At 34.8% G+C, this 21,506-nt stretch overlaps 1 protein-coding gene and 1 long non-coding RNA gene across 2 annotated transcripts in view; both read right to left on the bottom strand.

Moving 5' to 3' along the window:
* Positions 1 to 3,610: 3,610 nt before the first annotated feature.
* LOC127176940 (IgGFc-binding protein) overlaps positions 3,611 to 21,506 on the bottom strand; it is a 39,417-nt gene continuing 21,521 nt past the window's right edge. Inside the window, exons 16-26 of the mRNA XM_051128789.1 lie at positions 20,108 to 20,621; positions 19,200 to 19,795; positions 17,396 to 17,957; positions 14,956 to 15,158; positions 14,279 to 14,659; positions 13,905 to 14,188; positions 12,566 to 12,624; positions 4,833 to 5,035; positions 4,177 to 4,533; positions 4,039 to 4,075; positions 3,611 to 3,618 (exon numbers count right to left, since the gene is read on the bottom strand). Of these exons, the coding sequence (XP_050984746.1) occupies positions 3,611 to 3,618; positions 4,039 to 4,075; positions 4,177 to 4,533; positions 4,833 to 5,035; positions 12,566 to 12,624; positions 13,905 to 14,188; positions 14,279 to 14,659; positions 14,956 to 15,158; positions 17,396 to 17,957; positions 19,200 to 19,795; positions 20,108 to 20,621 (3,204 nt within the window). The remainder of the gene's footprint in view (positions 3,619 to 4,038; positions 4,076 to 4,176; positions 4,534 to 4,832; positions 5,036 to 12,565; positions 12,625 to 13,904; positions 14,189 to 14,278; positions 14,660 to 14,955; positions 15,159 to 17,395; positions 17,958 to 19,199; positions 19,796 to 20,107; positions 20,622 to 21,506) is intronic.
* LOC127177180 (uncharacterized) lies at positions 6,926 to 12,462 on the bottom strand. The gene is made up of 4 exons (XR_007829196.1): positions 12,370 to 12,462; positions 10,218 to 10,307; positions 7,846 to 7,933; positions 6,926 to 7,566 (listed from the first exon to the last, which is right to left on the bottom strand). It is a non-coding gene; the product is annotated as an uncharacterized LOC127177180 (long non-coding RNA).

The raw sequence follows: 21,506 nt of genomic DNA on the forward strand, positions 1-21,506 counted from the left end.
TTAATTATAGTAAATGTACGTAGGCCATATTCGTCAATCGGCCCAGACAAATGTCCCGCGCGGCCCAACTGATTCAAACATTCTAATTAATTTAGCGCGCTCAGGCTCAGTGCAGCGGCTCAGAAGCGCTCGTCAATGTCAAAATGTTTGAAATAGCCAATCATCAAAGTGTAGAAGGCGGGATTTACCGTTCACAGAGCTGAGCTGCGCGCCACTTAAAAGCGAGCTGAGGCAATATAAGCAGCTAAACATGACGAGACAGTTCCGCGATATTTGCTAACTGTTTACCATATAAAACAAATTTTAAACGAAAGACATAGATTGTCAGGGATGCAAACTACTACCGGCCTTTTCGAATTTCTTAATGCCATTTACATAAAAGTGATGTTTGTAAATCTTTATCCAGACTTTCTTCTGTATTTTCATGTGTCTAAGAAAATGTTTAAAACATACACACACATGTTGTGTTTACATGTTTTATGGGGACATTCCATAGGCGTAATGGTTTTTATACTGTACAAACCGTATTTTCTATCACCCTACACCTACCCTACACCTAAACCTAGCCCTCACAGGAGACTGCACACTTTTACTTTCTCAAAAAAACTCATTCTGCATGATTTATAAGCCTGTTTTCTCATGGGGACCTCACAAATGTCCCCACAAGGTCAAAATTTACTGGTATTACTATCCTTGTGGACATTTGGTCCCCATAACGTGATAAATACCAGGTGCACACACACACACATAAGCCTAAAATATTCTCAAGCTTACTCTAAAACACTGTAAATGTGAAGACTTTCACTTTGTTTAAAGTGCTGTGATTAGGAAAGCGACATATATTAGGCTATAATAAAAATATAATTTGCTATTTCACATGAATTATTTTATATACAAACTGTCAGCCAAATGTTTGAAATAATTAAGACTTTTTATTTTTTTTAAAAGAAGGCTGATTTTTTTTTATTTGAATTTTATTCATTTATATAGATTTTTAATATTACTCTAGCTTAGGAAATGCATCACATTTTCCATAAAAATATGAACCAGCACAAATGCTTTCAACTGATAATACTCAGAAATGTTTCTTGAGCAGCAAATCTGAATGATTTCTGAAGGACCAATAGAAAAGCACAATAAAAACAGTCCACATTCTACACTACATTCCAAGTGTTCTAGAGGAAAGCAGAGCATTATGTCATATGGACTGATATTATAGTATGCCAGTCATTAATTAATGTTAATGATAAGAATTAAAAAAAGCATTTTATATCTGGATTGTGTCATATTTCTCTAAGTGATTGTATAAGTGGTGTTAAATGAGCTCTGTGCATAATGAGCTGGTGGGTTTATGGTGTGGTGTGTTGCGGACCGAGCGTGGTGGGCTGCTCTGTGCCAGAAAGTACAGGGGCATTTTTTTTTTAGCTGAAGTCCGCCACTGTTCTCCATCCTACATACATCCCGAGGGCACAGAAATCGCATTAGCTAGAATACACTTTGAAATAAACATAACAGATACTGACTCTTGCTTTAAACTGTTTAAAATGACGATAACGTCAAGTTTGGAATCTCACTTCATACCTGTCAACCCTCCCGTTTTTCCCGGGATTCTCCCGTATTTTACCATTCTATCCCGCTATCATCCCGTTTAAATATTTTCCCGTATTTTTAATCTTTCTATAGAAATAAAAAATCCCACTGGGGGCATTTTTTGTTCCAACACTGTAAAATCCAATAGTTTACCTTACTTAGATATAATTAGTTATCTTTACTTAGTTGCTATACTTACTAAGTTTTATTAAGTTACAGCTACTTTCAAGTTATTAATTTACTTACTGCTTTGAGTGACACTTACTTAAAATATTCAAGTAGCCACAAAGGAACCAATGACATTAATAAACCAGTGAGAGGCAGCAGTGCACTAATATGTTGCTAATTTGCAAAATAACAACAGAAGAAGAAGAAGCAGAAAATAAATTTTTTTGAGGTGGCAATTGTTAATCTGCAGTTATTTGTCACTAGTTACATTCACACAAAGTCATCTTGAATGTTGTTTCAATACGACTATATATCTGAGAGAACATCACATAAGCTGACTTCATAAATTGATGTCGATTTTCGTAAAATAAAATTTTTTTTTTTTTTTTTTTTTTTTTTACTTACCATTATAGTGATTAATGTTCCCTTTGGTTGGGCACTTGGAACTTTGTTTTTCTTATTATAATTTTCTTACTATTGATACAGTAATCAACATGAAGTCATAATTTCTGTAAGAGAAATAATAAGTAGATTGCTATTTGAAGATAGCCTTTTAATAGTGATCTTCTAATTAGCCAAATCCTTTAATTCTTTAGCTAATGTAGATTTTATATTTGTTAATGATATTTTGCAAGTTCATTGTTTTTCATAAACACCTTGAGAAACTTTATTGGGTTGAGAAAATCGTTTAATATTTGTGGTAATGTGCTCAAATCACAGACTTCAACATTCAGCACATCAATCACAACAATGGTAACAATTCAATTTTATTTATTTTTATTAATTGTGACAGTAACCATTATATTTATTTTCTCTTTTTGTTATGCTACTACTGACACAAGTCAGTAAATAAAATTAGCAAATAAAAACAACAACAGTAAAACCAAGCAATTGCGTAATTTATTCATGCCGCAGTTCACTCTGGGAGTCAGTGAGTACCTATACTAAGTCAAGTGTAAGCCTAAAGTAAATGATTAAGTACCCCCTACAGTTCTTTTTTAGTTACTAGAACTCTCGTGTAAGTAAACTATACTAACTAAACATTTGTCAGTACAACATACTATTCCTATTTCACTTTACTTAGTTTTTTTTTTTAAGGCAATCGGTTTGCATGCGTTTTTTAAGTAAGCCCAAGTAATTAGATTTTTACAGTTAAGGTCATATTCCAAGGTTGCCAGATCTTGTATGAAACGCATTTAAATTGAGATATAGCTTAGAATTCAAAATGGTTTAATTGATTAAAAATATGCGCTGCAAGTTTCAAGGTCAGGTGCTGAGCTACTGCCCCCGCTACTGCGGTTGCCGGGGAAACGGCTATATTCCTGGCGAAAAGCGCCACCCGCTGGCAGAGAATTAATTTGCATTTTTCAATAATTTGTTTTTGTATGAACCGACAAGAAGATAATGAATTATAAAACTCTAAAGATATAGCCTACACTAAGATGTATTTATTTGTTACTAAATGAATATAATTGTTTGATAATAATTGTTATAATTAATATAATAAATTATATAATAATAATAATAATAATAATAATAGATACTTTTGACTCCGCTTCCCGCCCGTTTTCCCGTATTTTGGAACCAAAATGTTGACAGGCATGTCTCACTTCTGTATTCGGTAATATGTGAAAGTGAGAGAAAAAAAAAGGCGCGCATCTTTATTTATTTCTGTCGCTACTATAGTGTTTTAGGTGGAAGATGCATGAATGTAAAGCAGAAATTCTACATAATGCTCATACAGACATACATGCTATAAACTGGATCTTTATCTGATGATTTAAAGAAATACAGTCAGTTTAGATCCATTATTTGCACATCGCGTCAGCATTTACCTGAAAATGAAGAACTGTCATTTAGCTACATGACAAATGACAAAAAAACGTTTATCAATCACTCGGATTCTCTGCGCATTTAAATGAATGCGTGTAATGTGTCAAGAGTTCATGAACTAGTTCTGTATTGTTGCCTAAAATCATAGCATCATCCTCGAATCATTTCGAAATTATAGCTCAAACATTTCCTCATGAATATCAAACAAGTTATGTTAAGTTCGTCCAGTAGAACTACCTAATAGGCTTAAAGGCAGAGGTCTTAATAACTACTACATCTGACGCAGGTTGCAAGGAGGGCAGCGTTGTGAAAACCAGGATGTTCAAGTAAGGAATTGGTGTTTGCTGCCATCTACTGGGGAGGTGTGTAGATACATGTCCAATTAATAAAAAATAAAAAAAGATGAAAAGCAACAGTTGAGCATTTTGTAGGAGACTGACACCTCACCTGGCATAAAGGGATATGAGACCTTCTTTCTATTCACCTGTTGAGAGAATGAGAAACAAAATCTGTTCTCAAATTTTAACATTGTAGTTGATGTATAGATTAAAAAAAAAAAAAAAAAAAACTTTTTTTTACACTGACCCAGCTGTGCCACCAATTGTTGACGGTAATGATCATGTCCTGGAAAAAGACGTGGACCGTTGTCACATTACCAGAATTATTCCTGGCACATGCGTGTATATCTAACACCACTCGGGACCAGTCAGGAGATTTTTGGTCGCATAAGAAAGCCATTTGAAAGGCTCCCGGCCGCCCCACTGTGCCCATCACACCATCAAACGACAGCAAATGGCCTTGCTTAGTGTAACAATCTCGTCGGCCATCCCGAACTTCACAGATCTCTCCTCTGGCACAGGTTTGGTTCACACACTCCAGCAGTCCAGCAGCACAACACATACACTTTATGTCGCAGGTGTCGGTCACTAAGACTTCACCAACCTAAGTGGAAAAAGTAGAGAAAAGATTGCACTCTTGCACTGCAAACTGTAGAAGATTGAAGAAGCTCTTATCAGACACAGTAACAATTACTTAATGTATGAATAGCATTAAAGGGATAGTTCATCCAAAAATAAAAAAATTCTGTCATTAATTACTCGCCCTCATGTCGTTCCAAAACCTGTAAGACCTTTGTTTATCTTCGGAACACAAATTAAGAAATTTTTGATGAAATCCAAGAGCTTTCTGACCCTGCATAGACAGCAAGGGATTTTTGGATGAACTATGCCATTAAATCTCACCTTTAGGTATTTGCCATTATGGACACATCCACAGTCTCCCAGAGGTACACACATGTCACCATCTGAGAGCCAACCTTCGTCACACTGATAGCCCTCCATGCAAATATCAGGGCAGTTGTTAATGGAGGCGCTAAGACTGGCACAGGTGTTGGCACAGTTATTAGAGCACTGTGCATAGTGACTGTTAGCTGGACAGTTCATTGCTTAAAAAAAGAAAATGTAAAAAAGGCAAATAAAACAACATGTATCTGGTAATTTTAATCATTAAAAACAAATAACATATTATATATTATAGAGGTTATATAGTATATACACAACAATTCAAAATTTTGGGATTTTTTTATGGATAGTCTCATGCTAACCAAATCTGCATTTATTTGGTTACAGTACAAGCAGTAATATTGTGAAATATTATTATAATTTAGAATAACTTTTCTATTTTATGTATTTTGATAAGGCTCTTGTCTAGCAAAATGTCATTTTTGAAAAAAACTTTAAATTTATATACTTTTTAACTACAAATGCTCATCTTGCACTAGCGCCACCTCACGCATTATGTAATCACACACATGATGATCACAAAGTACCGACTGTTTACAAAGCAAACGTGCAAAAAAAGTCAAACGCCCTTTACAAAAGGGCGAAACAAACCCATACAATGTATTGTTGGCTATCGATACAAATTTACCTGTGCTACTTAAAGACTAGTTTTGTGGTCAAGGGTCACATATATGGATTTTCTTTCTTTCTTTTGCTAAGTGGGAATGAATGATCACTTAACCACCAAATTGTTCAGATGAAAAGTCATATGATCCTATTTTGCCTTCGGTTTTGTTTGTAGAACTATTGATTCTATTGTCCTAATTTGATTATTTTTTTAAAAAAATCTGACTTTACATGTTATAAACTAATGATTTGTTGGTTGTTTTCATACTTTGCTTTTTTTTTTCCATCTCTGCAGGCCTCCACAGCTATCTGAGCTCCACCATGACAGAGCATTTTGACTGCTTCTTCTGCAGAGACAACCTTCAGGCAGTGTTAATTTTGACAGCAAATTTTGATTTAGTCATAGTCTTTTGACTAAAATGCCATTTAGTTTGAGTCATATTTTAGTCATCTGAATTGTTTTAGGTTTAGTCAACTAAATCTACGGTGGATTTACTCAGCTAGATCCTGTGCTCTGCTGCCACACTGGAACTCAGTCAGCACCAACTGGACAGGGGTCTGAATTACAGCTACAAGTTACAATAGATCACGCTCAGTGTAATCTGTCAAAGTGACAGACGGCCTTCAGATTTTTTTTTCCATCACTGATGATAAAAAAAAATAATAAAAAAAAAGTAAACGATGGACAATTTTCAGTTAATGCCCTCTGCTTATAAGGTAACCTAAGATGTAACCGTGTGTGTTTACATGAATACTTGTCAAAACTGACAATTCGCCATAATTTTGTGTGGGAGATCCTAAAACATTATGGGAAAAAAAAAAAAAAAAAAAAAAAAAAAACAGAATGGTAGACTTTAATTTTTCTGAAGAACAGTGGGCAATAAACTGTTCAGGACAAACAAGGGACAACAGCTTTCACTAAAAAAGCAAAACAAAACAAAACAAAAAAAAACAGCTGTGAATCATTCAGGTAACAACACGCTGTACAATCAAGTGTATACTTTTGAACAGGGTCATAATTATAAATTCAACTATTATTGGACTATATGTAAACGTCAGGTATTCAGGTCAGTACTAAATACTGTATTTGTGTGATCCCTGTTATTTTGGTAAAATAACATTTTGTAGATTCTGCAAGGTGTATGTAAACTTTTGACCTCAATTGTAAATACAATTTAAATACTACAGTGTGTAGCAGCATCTCAGGGACAAAAATGCAATGGAAAACTGCAACTCTCACCCATAGCCTTACTTCCACGTTGAAGAAAAGGGTGCATATTGGGAATAAACAGGAATCAGTAAATATTGATTAAAAAAAGAACATCAGAAATGGCATTTATTTATCATGATTGATTTTATTTGACATGCACAACTTCGAGAGATCTAAAAAGAGGCAGAGTGTTTAGACTGGGGTTTCTCTAATAAAGTTTTTTTTTTTTTTTTCCACAGTGTTCTTTCATTTAAAATACAAAATTAGAATTTTCAACAGTTAGTCCTATTTGGAGGGTTCTGTATCAAATTAGGTTTAAACTTGTTCAGTGGTGCAACGCAGAAATATTTATTAGTGTGTCAGTTGTAAGTGCCTCTTAGTGCCTCTTTATGTCAACAACAGGTCAAGTTGTAATTTACGCCCAATTATGCTTATAATTACAAGTATACCCATACATATATCTTTCTCCCTTCTTGTCTCTGTCGGAAGGTCGAGCGAGCCAAAGACAGATGACACTCATCCAAACCATCGAAGATGAAAACAATTTTAACTTCATTTGGAGAGGCAATCATTGTCATTTTGTATCCATAAAAAAAAATGTGTACATTTCTGATGGGTTGGTCTTGTCCAGGTAATGTCATTCAGATCGATTGGTCTGTTTGGTGCCATTGTTCTCCTACACGCCGTTTCAATCCATCTGATTGTATGTACATTATTGATCTCTGTGACGTAGAGATATGTAGATCTCACTAAGAGGCTTTGGATTGCTTTGTGTTGATTCCTAGCAGACACCAAAACTTCTTCTTTTTAAGTTTTGACCTGAAGACCTCCCAAGCTTTGATTTCTCCACATGCTTGCCTGAAAAATACATTTGTAAGTCTATAAAGGTTTAAAGTCTTTTAGGTTATATGATATCTAATAGAAACAGGAGAAACTGAATTCAGCTAAGCGTGACAATGTCTATTGTTCATTTATGGGGCTTCATTCATTTAAATCTATTTATAACAAATATGATTCATCACAGCATGAATTAGTCATGGACATGCACTTATAGCTGTATACAGCATACAAATGCATAAGCTTTGTTTGGGTGAGTGAACTGAAAGGTTTAACCTGTATGTCAAAGTAAATACATACTGAGAATTCTGGCTGAAGTGTCAATGACAAGTCACTTTTGATGGAAGTCGCACTGAGTTCAGATTCTGATGTCCAGCTCCGGATTAGTCTAAAATAAATAAAAGAAGATGTAGAGTCAGCAAATTGAAGATCTCAACAATTAGATGTGCGAAAATATATTTTTGTAAATGTGAAAATGTAGACTGTAGATAGTGTCAAGGTTTTTATCTGGGAGCATGAGGAGAATTTTCTTTAAAGTGTGGTGGAATTTCTAAAGAATACCTATCACAAGAAGTCACACTGGGAGCCACTACAGAGTCTAATGTGCTTTGATGAACTTAGAATAAACAAACCAAAAAAAAAAAAAAAATTAAAATTAAAGCATTGTTAAGAATAAATCGCAATTTAACAAAAGCCAAATGACAAGAAATTGCATATGGCAAAACATTTGTGTCCAAAATGAAATACTTTACACATGCACTTACACAAAGCACTAATTTAACCATCTTAAGGTTTAAAATTATGTTGCCCCATGCTGTTGAGTGCATTAAGCGTCCAACATTTCACACCTTTTTTTTTTTTCCTCAAATAAGTGCACTTTTTCTTGTTGAAATTGTCTACTCACACTATTAGTAGTACAAAAGAATAGTGCATAAGCAGGGTAGACCAGGTACAGTTGGTACACTTTTTGCTTTTTCCGTTACCACACCAAAACTAGGGACAGAATAGAAATGCAAACAACAACTTAATAAACATAATAACAATAAACATAATAAATAAATGATACAACTGTACCCCGACATATACACTGATTAATTAAAATAGTGCGTACTGCTTAGTACAATCCGTGCCGTTCAGGCTGAGGTCGGGCCAAACACATATTTGTTCATGTGAGGATATTTACAAAGCCTGGTTTACTAATAAATAATAGTTTAGCATTCGAATACATCGTGAATATGGACACATTTAATTGGATTCATGCCGAATGAGAGCAGTACGCAGCGTTTTCTTTCAGTTTCGCTTTAAATTAGCCTAATTCGTTTTGGCTTGTTTAGCAACTTATACATTTCATTCTTGTTTTGTTCCGAAAACAGTTCAAAATAGTCTATGTATTGTGTTTATTGTTTGTACATTATAACATTTCACTTTATTTACCGGCGTTATTTATAAATGTAATAATTTTGTGCTCATCTGTGTTTAACCTAAACTACAAGTAACGTTAATGTAGACTTACATACCGGTAGCCTATATGATTTTTCAGTACTAAATACTGTATTTGTGTGATCCCTGTTATTTTGGTAAAATAATTAACATTTTGTAGATTCTGCAAGGTGTATGTAAACTTTTGACCTCAATTGTAAATACAATTTAAATACTACAGTGTGTAGCAGCATCTCAGGGACAAAAATACAATGGAAAACTGCAACTCTCACCCACAGCCTTACTTCCACGTTAAAGAAAAAGGTGGATATTGGGAATAAACAGGAATCAGTGAATATTGATTAAAAAAGAACATCAGAAATGGCATTTATTTATTATGTTTGATTTTATTTGACATGCACAACTTCGAGAGATTCAAAAAGAGGCAGAGTGTTTAGGTTGGGGTTTCTCTAATAAAGTATTTTTTCACATAGTGTTCTTTCTTCTTTCTTTCTTAAAATACAAAATTAGAATTTTCAACAGTTAGTCCTAGTTGGAGGGTTCTGTAAACATTTAGTTTATACATAAAATTAGGTTTAAACTTGTTCAGTGGTGCAGCGCAAAAATATTTATTAGTGTGTAAGTTGTAAGTGCCTCTTAGCCCCTCTTTATGTCAGCAACAGGTCAAGTTGTAATTTACGCCCAATGATTTTTTTTTAATTTTATGCTATTTTGTCCTACCTCATTACCCTCCACTGGATGTATAATGAGCAGCAATAAACTACATTTTGGTATTTTATAATGCCTAGTAGTCATACTTCTGTGGATATTTTGGTGAAAGTAACTCAAAAGTAACTTAAAAGTAGTGTAACGCATTATATACAATTCAGAGACAGTAATATTGTAATGTAACTAATTACTTTCAAAAGACAGTAACTAGTAATATATAATGTATTACATTTTGGAAGTAACTTGCCCAACAATTATCTATGGACTGGAGAAGCGCATAAATTTCCCACGATCGAAGAGGGCGCTAATACGCATGTGCGAAGCAAGTCAGACTTGTTGCGCACGTAAGTTACTTAAGGCGTTCAAATGTACCCCTGTACTAACTGTACCTGGTCTACCCCTATACAAACTGAAACACACCTGAAGTATTACTTATACAGAAAGCAATGAAATATGACCAAGAAAGGCTATAAAATGAATTGAATCATTTATCAAAATACACTGGCTAATGATGAAATCTTTACCATCTGAAACACTGGGCGAGTCACTTCTTTCCATGTTTTGAGAGAACGGCACATTTATCTTCTGTGATGACACTGGATATTCCAAGTGGTCTGAAAATGAAACGAACGTACTCATATTATTAGTATCTCCCAAGAGTCTCATATTTAACACAGAGTCTGAGTCAACATTTTTTCGAGTTTTTTTTTTTTTTTTCCCATACAGTGGAAGATGACAAAAGGGGCACTCACTCGTGTTTAAAAAAATGCTATACGCAGGATATCTAGAAATGTTTTTGTTTGTTTGTTTGATTGTTTAACAACGCGAGACAGACGTCGGAAACTCGTTGCATTTAAACGGCTCAATAGCCTATACTTATACTTATCCCCACTGACACAATCAACACCAGAGTGTGTAAATTATAACAAAATTCGTTTTAGGCCAAACTATTTCCTTAAATTATAATTGCAGGGTTATTATCAGCAACTGATTCACTGCAACTGAGTCCTGTTTGTATGACACAATAGTTTATTTATTAAAACAGCAGGTTTAAAATCACATAAACATGTGCATGTCCCACAACCAAAAAATGCAAAAACCTTTTTTTTTAAAAAAAAAAAAAAAAAAAAAAAAAAAAAAAGTTAAATTAAAAAAAAAAAAGTTTCCTTTTTATAAATCATGAAACTTTATGCAAAAAAAAAAAAAAAAAAAAAAAAAAAAAAAAAAAAAAAGAAGCATTCTTCATATCACTACCAAAACTGTATTTTAGTTCCATTGGCTGATTTTAACTACACCTCTAAATTTATGACCAGGAAATATTTCTGTGTCCCTCTCTCATAGCTAGAAGGTGTGAGTAAACAGGTCTCATCATTTTGAGGTAAATGTGTTCAAAATTTGAAAAATAACTTTAAGGAACGTCACTACTGAACAACTTTTTTCTGCATTTAAGCACACTTTTTTAGGAGTTATTCCATAACATTCAGTTTTTATGTGTACAACTGTTCAGAACTGTGCTAGCTAACCATGTGCTGATTTTTAGTAGTCTTTTTTTTAGTAGTGTTTTAGTATGTGGGTTAAAATTCTGTGATGTGATTCGGTTGCCACTGAAACATGGGATGATTTGTCAACGTATAGTGAATTATCATCTAAGATACGAGTTAATGTTTGGTTCAATATATATCTTATCTTTATCTTAAATATATATCAAACGAATTAATCCTTAACTTTGTAAGAGACAAAAACTTCATCATCCAGATTTCAAAGAATATTCAAAATACAACAAATCTCATAAATCACACTTGAATTATTGTTAAAATCTTAATCATTATTGTTTTACTGCACAACTAAAAGGTATACTGTTCAGAATTCCTTATGTTTGCCCGGTACAGAGACACGCGTACTTACCCGGACACGGACATTGAGAGACTGATTAGGAGCTTTACGCTCTAGTGTTGCATCAGCTATTTTGATCGCTTGATTGCTCGCCTTATAAGGACATTGTATGAGTGATGGACAAAGTAAGTTTAGTGCTGTTTGCATTTTCATACTGTTACGTTATATTTGTATATGTTGCAGACAATATTACCAGTTTAACTCATTTATATTACCGCGAACTGTTTACTGCATGTGAGTTGCGCACTGTAATATATGGCGCTGATCCTTTGAGGTGCAGGATGGCGATTGTTATAGCTTGTATTAGCAAAGGGGATATATTACAATGCTAAGTTATATTGTTTATTTTATTGTGACATGAATAACCTTTCAGTGATTCAGTTTGTAATTATTTTACTCTTCGTTTTAGAAACCTTGCACATGTCCAACAAAGCAATCATTAAAGCTACATTTAAATTCTTCATGACTCCGGGTTCTTTAATAGGAACACTGTAGCGGTTAGCTCACCCCAAACCAGCATTAAACTCCTAATTCAGAACATATACCTTGGATATTATACAATGTGCATACATACACAATTTGTGGAAAAGGACAACTCTGACTTTGAACCAGTTCTGTAGAATGCCCATATATAAAATAAAAAGCTAATATGGCATATTACACCTATTTTACTTAGATTTAATGTGGCAAGTTTAAATAATATCTCCATCCTACATACATTCCGAGGGCACAGAAATCGCATTAGCTAGGATACACTTTGAAATAAACGTAACTGATACTCACTGTCGCAGTGATGAAAGCCAGGCAAACTTTAAACAGATTAAAACGACGATGATGTGAAGTAAACTTAAGTTTCGCACCTCACTCCTGTATTCGGTGGCGCGTGAATGTGTGTGTGTGTGTGAGAGAGAGAGAGAGAGAGAGAGAGGCGCGCATCTTCATTTATTTCCGTCGCTAGTGTAGGTGGAAGTAGGGTGACCATCTGCCACCTGGCAATAGGGCTGTTGCGGGACTTTGATGTGATTTTGCGGGACAATGCTGGACACGTGTGAGACTGATACATTTTATACTGTTATGCTATGTAAATACTGATTACATCCGTTGTCATATGCGCTGATCTGTGTTTCTGAGCGCGCACATGCAAACGAGAAAGAGTGACGAGAATCCACCTGCGAGACATTTGTCATTAAAATAACGCCATAGAAAGCGCCTCAAACGAACAATTAAAATAAAAAGAAAGTTCGTTTTTTTTAATTGGTTACAATGAATGGAGAATAGCCTATTTTCCTGTATGTGCTCGGCCATTTTCCGTCGGTGCTTCTAGATCACTTGATGAGGTCCGCAAAAGATTTGCGCAGAAATGCTGCAAAAATAATAAATAAAAAGAACTTATGGACATTTTCTTAATATGCGACCTGCGGGACAAGGGGTGAAAATGCTGTGCGGGGCGGCTGGTCACCCTAGGTGGAAGATGCATGAATATGAAGCAGAAATTCTATATAATGCTCATACAGACATTGTATTATACATGCTGTAAACGGGATCTTTATCTTCTGATTTAAAGAAATGCAGTCTCTTTAGATCCATTATTTATACATCGCGTCAGCAATTACCTGAAAAACTGTTACTTAGCTACATGACAAATGACAAACACGTTTATCAATCACCTATGTTTGACTTGGATTCTCTGCGCATTTAAATGAATGCGTGTAATTCATGAACTAGTTCTGTATTGTTGCGTAAAATCATAGCATCATCCTCAGTAGAGTAAACTCCGAAATGATGACGCAAACATTTCCTCATGAATATCAAATAAGTTATGTGAAGTTCGTCCAGTAGAACTACCTAATAATAGGCTGAAAGGTAGAGGTTTTAATAATTTTATATAGCGTTGTGAAAACCAGGATGTTCATGTAAGGAATTGGTGTTTGCTGCCATCTACTGGGGAGGTGTGTACATGTCCAAATAATAAAAATGAAAAAACAGATGAAAAACAACAGTTGACCATTTTGTAGGTAGATTTCATATGTATATTTTAATGTGCATAACCTCAAATCATAAAAGTTCAGTAATAAGATTAGATTAAAAACATACTATGTATGCAGAAATCATTTGTTTTATACCAAAGCGTCCTTCTAAACCCCAATGTGCAATTAAATACAATTTACAATTTCTCTATTAGAAATCCCTGTAGTAGAAAAATCTTCCTTCCAGTTTTGTTACACATCACTGCAATAAAAGCATATGAGAAGAAATATATTAACATGTCACAGAATGCGTATGTGTATATCCTGTATAATCTGTAAAAAATAACTTACCATGTAAAGAAGTCTTCAGCCTGCCAGGATGAAGCAACTAGAGACATCATAGTGGAGTTCCTCCCATTGGAAGTTGCCATATCATCTGCAGTGACTCCATTAAAGTTGCCACAAGCACCACAAACTTGGTTTTTTAGGACTGTGCTTACGGATAACACAACCTCTCCAGTGACAGAATAAGTCAGTCTCATAGTAGACACCTTCTCAATGACAACAGCCTCATTTGTGTATGAGACTGACACCTCACCTCGCATAAAGGGATATGAGACCTTCTTTCCATTTACCTGTTGAGAGAATGAGAAACAAAATCTGTTCTCACACTGTAGTTGATGTATATATAAAAAAAAAAATAATAAACTTTTTTTTTCACTGACCCAGCTGTGCCACCAATTGTTGACGGTAATGATCATGTCCTGGAAAAAGACGTGGACCGTTGTCACGTTACCAGAATTATTCCTGGCACACGCGTGTATATCTAACACCACTCGGAACCAGTCAGGAGATTGTTGGTCACATAAGAAAGCCATTTGAAAGGCTCCCGGCCGCCCCACCGTGCCCATCACACCATCAAATGACAGCAAATGGTCACTGGCATCAAATACGCAGTGGCCTTGCTTAGTGTAACAATCTCGCCGGCCATCCCGAACTTCACAGATCTCTCCTCTGGCACAGGTTTGGTTCACACACTCCAGCAGTCCAGCAGCACGACACATACACTTTATGTCGCAGGTGTCGGTCACTAAGACTTCACCAACCTAAGTGGAAAAAGTAGAGAAAAGATTGCACTCTTGCATTGCAAACTGTAGAAGATTGAAGAAGCTCTTATTAGACACAGTAACAATTACTTAATGTATGAAAAGCATTAAAGGGATAGTTCACCCAAAAATGAAAATTCTGTCATTAATTACTCGCCCTCATGTTGTTCCAAACTCGTAAGACCTTTGTTTATCTTCGGAACACAAATTATGATATTTTTGATGAAATCCGAGAGCTTTCTGACCCTGCATAGACAGCAAGGGATTTTTGGATGAACTAACCCTTTAAATCTCACCTTTAGGTATTTGCCATTATGGACACATCCACAGTCTCCCACAGGTACACACGTGTCGCCATCTGAGAGCCAACCTTCGTCACACTGACAGCCTTCCATGCAAATATCTGGGCAGTTGTTAATGGAGGTGCTAAGACTGGCACAGGTGTTGGCACAGTTATTAGAGCACTGTGCATAGTGACTGTTAGCTGGACAGTTCATTGCTTAAAAAAAGAAAATGCAAAAAAAACAAATAAAATAACATGTATCTGGTAATTTTAATAATTAAAAACAATATAGTATGTACACAACAATTCAAAATTTTGGGATCTTTTTTTATGGATAGTCTCATGCTCACCAAATCTGCATTTATTTGATTACTGTACAAGCAGTAATATTGTGAAATATTATTATAATTTAGAATAATGTTTCTATTTTATTATATTTTATGTATTTTGAATATTTTCCATTTTTAGATTTTAGAAGAAATGTATAATTTTTATTCAGCAAAGATGTATAAAAACGATTAAAAGTGACAATAAAAACATTTATAAAATTACAAAAAATGCTGTTTAATAAACTTTCTATTAAATTCTGTTAGTTCACTTCCAGAATAAAAATTCCCTGATAATTTACTCACTTCCATGTCATCCAAGATGTTCATGTCTTTCTTTCCTAAGTCGACAAGAAATTAAGGTTTTTGAGGAAAACATTCCAGGACTTTTTTCTCCATACAGTGGACTTCGGTGGTGGTCAATGGGTTGACAACTTCGAAGGGCTCTACATAATCCCAGTCGAGGAATAAGGCTCTTGTCTAATGCTCATCTTGCACTAGCGCCACCTCACGCATTATGTAATCACACAACATGACGCAAAGTACCAACCCAGTGTTTACAAAGCGAACATGCAAAGAAAGTCAAACGCCCTTTACAAAAAAGGTAAACAACATTTTTTTTTAAGAAAATGATCGATCGCTTCGCCAGATAAGACGCTTTTTCCTCTGTTGGGATTGTGCAGAGCCCTTTGAAGCTGCATTAAAAAGTGTAATTTGGACCTTCAACTTGTTGGCCACCATTGAAGTCCACTATACGGAGAAAAATCCTGGAATGTTTTCCTCAAAAACCTTAATTTCTTGTCAACTGTATAAAGACAGACTTGAACATGACATGACATGGGGGTGAGTAAATTATCAGGAAATTGTTATTCAGGAAGTGATCTAGAATGAATCCTATAAACATATGGTTTCCAAAAATATTAAGCAGCAAAAACTGTTTTAAACATTGATGATAATATATTTTCTTGAGCATTAAATCAACATATTATAATGATTTTTGAACGATGATATGACACTGGAGTAATGGCTGCTGAAAATTCAGCTTTGCAGAATAAATTTCAAAATATATTCAAATATAAAAGTTATTTTAAATTGCAATAACATTTCACAACATTACGGTTTACTGCATTTTTGATTAAATAAATGCAGCCTGGATAAACATGAGACAAAATCATTTAAAAAACTGAATTACTCTAGTCTTTTGGTCGCTAGTGTATATGGGCAATTCTACAGAATTGGTCCAAAGTCAGAGTCAAACGTCTTGAAAACAATGTGTCTTTTCCCAAAAAATTTGCATGTATGCAAATTGTGTATTATCCACAGTACTCACTTCTAATAATTCTCATATTGTATTTTCAGAAAAGTTTGGAATATTTGTCCTCTCCCCAAATTTGTCACTACCGAAACACAGTAATATATAATTTAATTAGAATGGTTATATTGGCCTATTAAGATTTTGCTTACATCTAGATTGTAAATATATATTTTTTTGCTATTTTATTACAGTTAAAGTTACACACAGATTTTATGACTTTTGAACACATTTACCTCAAAATGATAAGACCTATCTATTCTCACCTTGTAGCTATGAGAAAAAGGGACACAGAAATATTTCCTGACCATAAATTTATGGGTGTAGTTAAAAGCAGTCTCAGCCAATGGACTAAAACATACACTGTTTCAGTAATGACATGAAAAATGCGGGACATTTTTTTAAAAAAACAAAGTCTCATAATTTAAAAAAAAAATCTAAAATACTTTTTTTTTTTAAAGAAAAAAAAAATACATTAAAAAAATACAAAAATGATTTCAATATCATTTTCATAAATTGAAATTTAGGGGTTAGAGTTCAGGACAGCCACCTCCCAATTGAAGGTACTCAATAAATGATGATTTTATATGTATTAGGCTTACTGATTTAAAATATTATTGTGGGTTTCAATAGATAACAGAAAGATCTTAATAAACATCTAAGATTTGAATACTTAAATTCTATTTAAATATGTTTTTTGGTTGTGGGACAGCAGTTTACACCAATTCTGTAGAATGGCCTATATATGAAACAAAACGATTATGATACATAAGGCAATGATAAAGAGAGCAACAGATTTAGCTTTACAAACTTACGGCAGAATGAACTGTTCCTCCATGGCATGACTTGTATCCCGGCTTGTTGGCAGATGATGGCATAAGCCTGAAGATTTTCACACAGCGTTGCTCTGTCTCCATCCATAACACACAAGTCAAATACACAGTTAATCACATGTTGCTCAGGTTTCACCACACCATGACAGGCACTGAAGGGACCACCGGCAGCTGCCATAAGGCCACAGGCATCACCTCTGCGGTACCTCTCGGTTTTGGTCTGATCGCACTGCTGTGGGGAACTTTGAACTCCGCACTGAACACCAGTTGCTGGCAATGCCCACGCCTGTCCAAATGCATCTGCATTGACGCTTTGTGTGCCATTGGGCAATAAGAAGTCATCTGTTTGGTTGCCATTGTAGTTTCCACACAGGCCACACATGCGGCCTTGATAGCTGGAGGGCACATGGACTTCTGCGTGGTAAAAGGTGTCATACAGAACTCTCAAGCCAAAGTCGGTTTGCACTTCAACATTGTAACCAACCTGGTTAATGGTGACTTGTTGGCCAAAAGATGAAGGGAGGGTAACAAATTCATTGTTCATCTGTGAAAGAGAACCAACAGCAAATATGATTTCAGTATATTTTACTTACAATATAAAAAAGTGCAAACCTTCTTTTTTCCATTGAATGATGTGTAATTTTCAATTAAAAAAATGGACCATTATGACTGGTTTTGTGGTCTAGGGTCACATTTGTTAATCATTTTTGTATATTTTATCAAATTTTTACATATAAGTGTTATTTTATAATATGTAACAACTACCGTTTAGAAGTTTGGAGTCAGTAAAAAAAAAAAAAAAAAAAAAAAAAAAGAAAAAAGAAATAAAGTCTCTTATGCTCACCAAGGCTGCATCTGATAAAAAATACAGTAAAAACAGTAATATTGTGAAATCCTTTTACAATTTAAAATCATTTTCTATTTGAATATATTGTAAAATTTACATTTTCCTTTTTTTAAAATATGCAGATTTGCTACTAAAGAAGCACTTCTTATTTTATAAGTAAATAATTCTCTATCTGAGTATATTTTAAAATGTAGTTTTCCTTTTTTTAATATATGTTGATTTGCTACTAAAGAAGTATTTCTTATATTATCAGTGTTGCAAACAATTTTTCTATTTGAATATATTTTTATTTATTTAGCTTTCAGATGATGTGTAAATCTGACTGGTTTTGTGGTCTATGGTTACATTTGTTAATCATTTTTTAATATTTTATCTTAATTTTTACATATAAGTGTTATTTGATAATATGTAACAACTACCTTTCAGAAGTTTGGGGTCAGTAAACATTTTAAATATTTTTTATGTTTTTGAAAAAAAGTCTCTTATACTCACCAAGGCTGCATTTGATCAAAAGTACAGTAAAAACAGTAATATTGTGAAATTCTTTTACAATTTAAAATACTTTTTCTATTTTAATATATTTTAAAATGTACATTTCCTTTTTTATAATATGCTGATTTGTTACTAAAGAAACTTTTTTTTTTAAATGATCAATGTTGCAAACAGTTTTTTTTTCTAGTTCTACTTCTATTTTGCTATTTGCATATTTTAAAATGCCAATTTTTTTTTTTTTTTTTTTTTTTAAATTACAGTATTACAGTATAATATTTTTGTGGAAATTTTTATTTTTTTCAGGAACAGAATTTTTCTAAAAATGAAAACCTTTTAACATTATACTTCATTGTCAGTTTTTACTATTTCAGTGCACCCTTGCTGAATAAAAGTATTAATTTCTTTCAAAAAAAAAAAAAATCTAGGTCAAACTAGATGAAGACTTACGATGACTCTCCCACGTTCACCTCGTCTCATGCTAATTGTCAGGTTATAGACAGTCACAGTCAAGTTCTTGATGATAGAAACCCTTCCATTTCCAATTGGCTCATTCTGCGTATCCACAGAAAAATTCATCAGGCGTCCATCAGCCCAATCACATACCTTAGCGAGAGTATAAGCACATGCGCCTTGAAAATCAAACCACCGGCCATCGAAAGACCAATAGTGAGGGTCACCAGTGGCCATGCATCTTCCATAACTGACAGGGTAGCATCCTAATACTCCTTTTTCCACCCTGCAAGCTTCCCCTGGACCACATCTTGAAGCCTGACAGGAAACCGTTCCATTGTCTCCACACACGCAACGCTCTAAGCACTGGTCACTGACGTAAAACATCTGGTGTTTCTTGTAATAGCGCCCACGATAGAAGCAGCCACATTCTGCTTGAGGCACACAGGTTTGGCCGCTCAAGATGTATCCCTGATCACACTGGCAAGCCTCAGCACAGGGTCTGCTGCAGTTGTGCACAGTGGTATTGACGCAGGTCTCGGTACAGCCTGGAGCACAGGGGTTGTAGTGGCTATTCGGTGGGCAGGACGGAGCTGTAAAAAACAAATCAGAGAGTCAGTTTTTGTCTTATGAACAGTGTTGTCATCATAATATTAGAGCATGGTTTGATTCCCATGAAAACAAAGAATTGATCAAATGTGTACCTCAAATTGCATACATGTTAACTGAAACTATTAAAAAAGTTTTTTCAGGAATAAAATACACTACCAGTCAAAAGTTTATAAATGGTATTAAGCTAATATTAAGCTTCTCTTAAAAAAATAAAAAATAAATAAAATCAGTTAGTTACTTACGACAGAAAGTGGCATTTCTCCACAGGTGAACTGTGACATTTTGACTCTGACATGCGGATGCGTAGGCTGCCACTGCGTCACACAACACAACCTGATGTCCTTGGAAGTGGCAGGTGTCGAATATGCAATCCTCTAGGTAAGATCTGGGATCAATCTGGGCATGACATTCTCTGAAAGGCCCTGTCCGGTTTGCTATGATCTCACAATAGCGCTGGGCATTGTCCCTCTGGGTCGCAGTGCAGTTTGAGCATCCAGCACTAAGACAGCCAGCTGAGGAACAGCCAGCTGTTGCGGCAACCTGCCAGCTCTGTCCCAGGCTACTGGCATTGGGTGCCAACATACCATTGTGCATTGTAAAGTCATCCTGAACAACACCGTTGAAGTTTCCACAAAGTCCACATACCACACTGCTGTAATTGCTAGGCAAAGTGACGCTCACCACATTAGACCAGTCAAAGGTCACCTGGAGACCGAAGTTTGTCTTCACCACAGCAATGTTACCACTGCGCAAAACTAGAAACACATCCTGAAGCCAAAAGGGAAGTTCTGCTAGCTGGCCATCGAACTGAAGAGAAATTAAAACAGAGTTGGTCACTATTACAAAAGTGCTCATTTAGTTTAAACTTTCTAAACAGAGTGTATCATATGGTCTGTACTGGTCACACAATCAATGGTCTTTATTTACTAAAAAGAATAGATTCATGAGAGCCTCTGCTTCAGGAATCAAACTATATTGGTTGTGTTGTATATAAATGATTCACTAAAAAGAATCAGATCACAATCATTTGTCTGGAAAGCGAACTACCCTAGTTTGTACACTAGTATGGATTCGATTCACTAAAAAGGGCCAGATCAGAGTCATTTCTTTGGGAATCAGACTATACTGGTCTTTCCATTTGGATTGGATTTACTAAAAGTCATTGGTTTAGGAATCAGACTACACTATATTCTATAATAATTTGATTCACTAAAAAGAACAACTCAGTAATTTCTTTGAGACTACACTGGTCGTTCTGTATTGATTTGCTTCACTAAAAAGTCTTTTGTTTGGGAGTTGGACTACATAGGTCATTCAGTATGGATTTGATTAACTAAAAAGGACCAGATTAGAGTCATTTGTTTGGGAATTTGAATACACTTGTCTTTCCATTTGGACTGGGAATCGGACTACACTGGTTATTCTATAATAATTTGATTCACTAAAAAGGACCAAATCAGTCATTTTCTTGGGAATTAGACTTCACTGGTTGTTCTGTATGGATTTGATTCACTAAAAATTATCAGATCAGAGTCATTTGTTTGGAAAATGGACCAAATAGGTCATTCAGTATAGATTTGATTCACTAAAAAGGACAAATGCAGAGTCATTTATTTGGGAATCAAACTACACTGGTTTTTCCATTTGGACTGGATTTACTAAAAGGACCAACTCAAAGTCACTGGTTTGGGA

The sequence above is a fragment of the Labeo rohita genome, chromosome 15 (genome assembly GCF_022985175.1).
Source record: "Labeo rohita strain BAU-BD-2019 chromosome 15, IGBB_LRoh.1.0, whole genome shotgun sequence".
Taxonomy (NCBI): domain Eukaryota; kingdom Metazoa; phylum Chordata; class Actinopteri; order Cypriniformes; family Cyprinidae; genus Labeo; species Labeo rohita.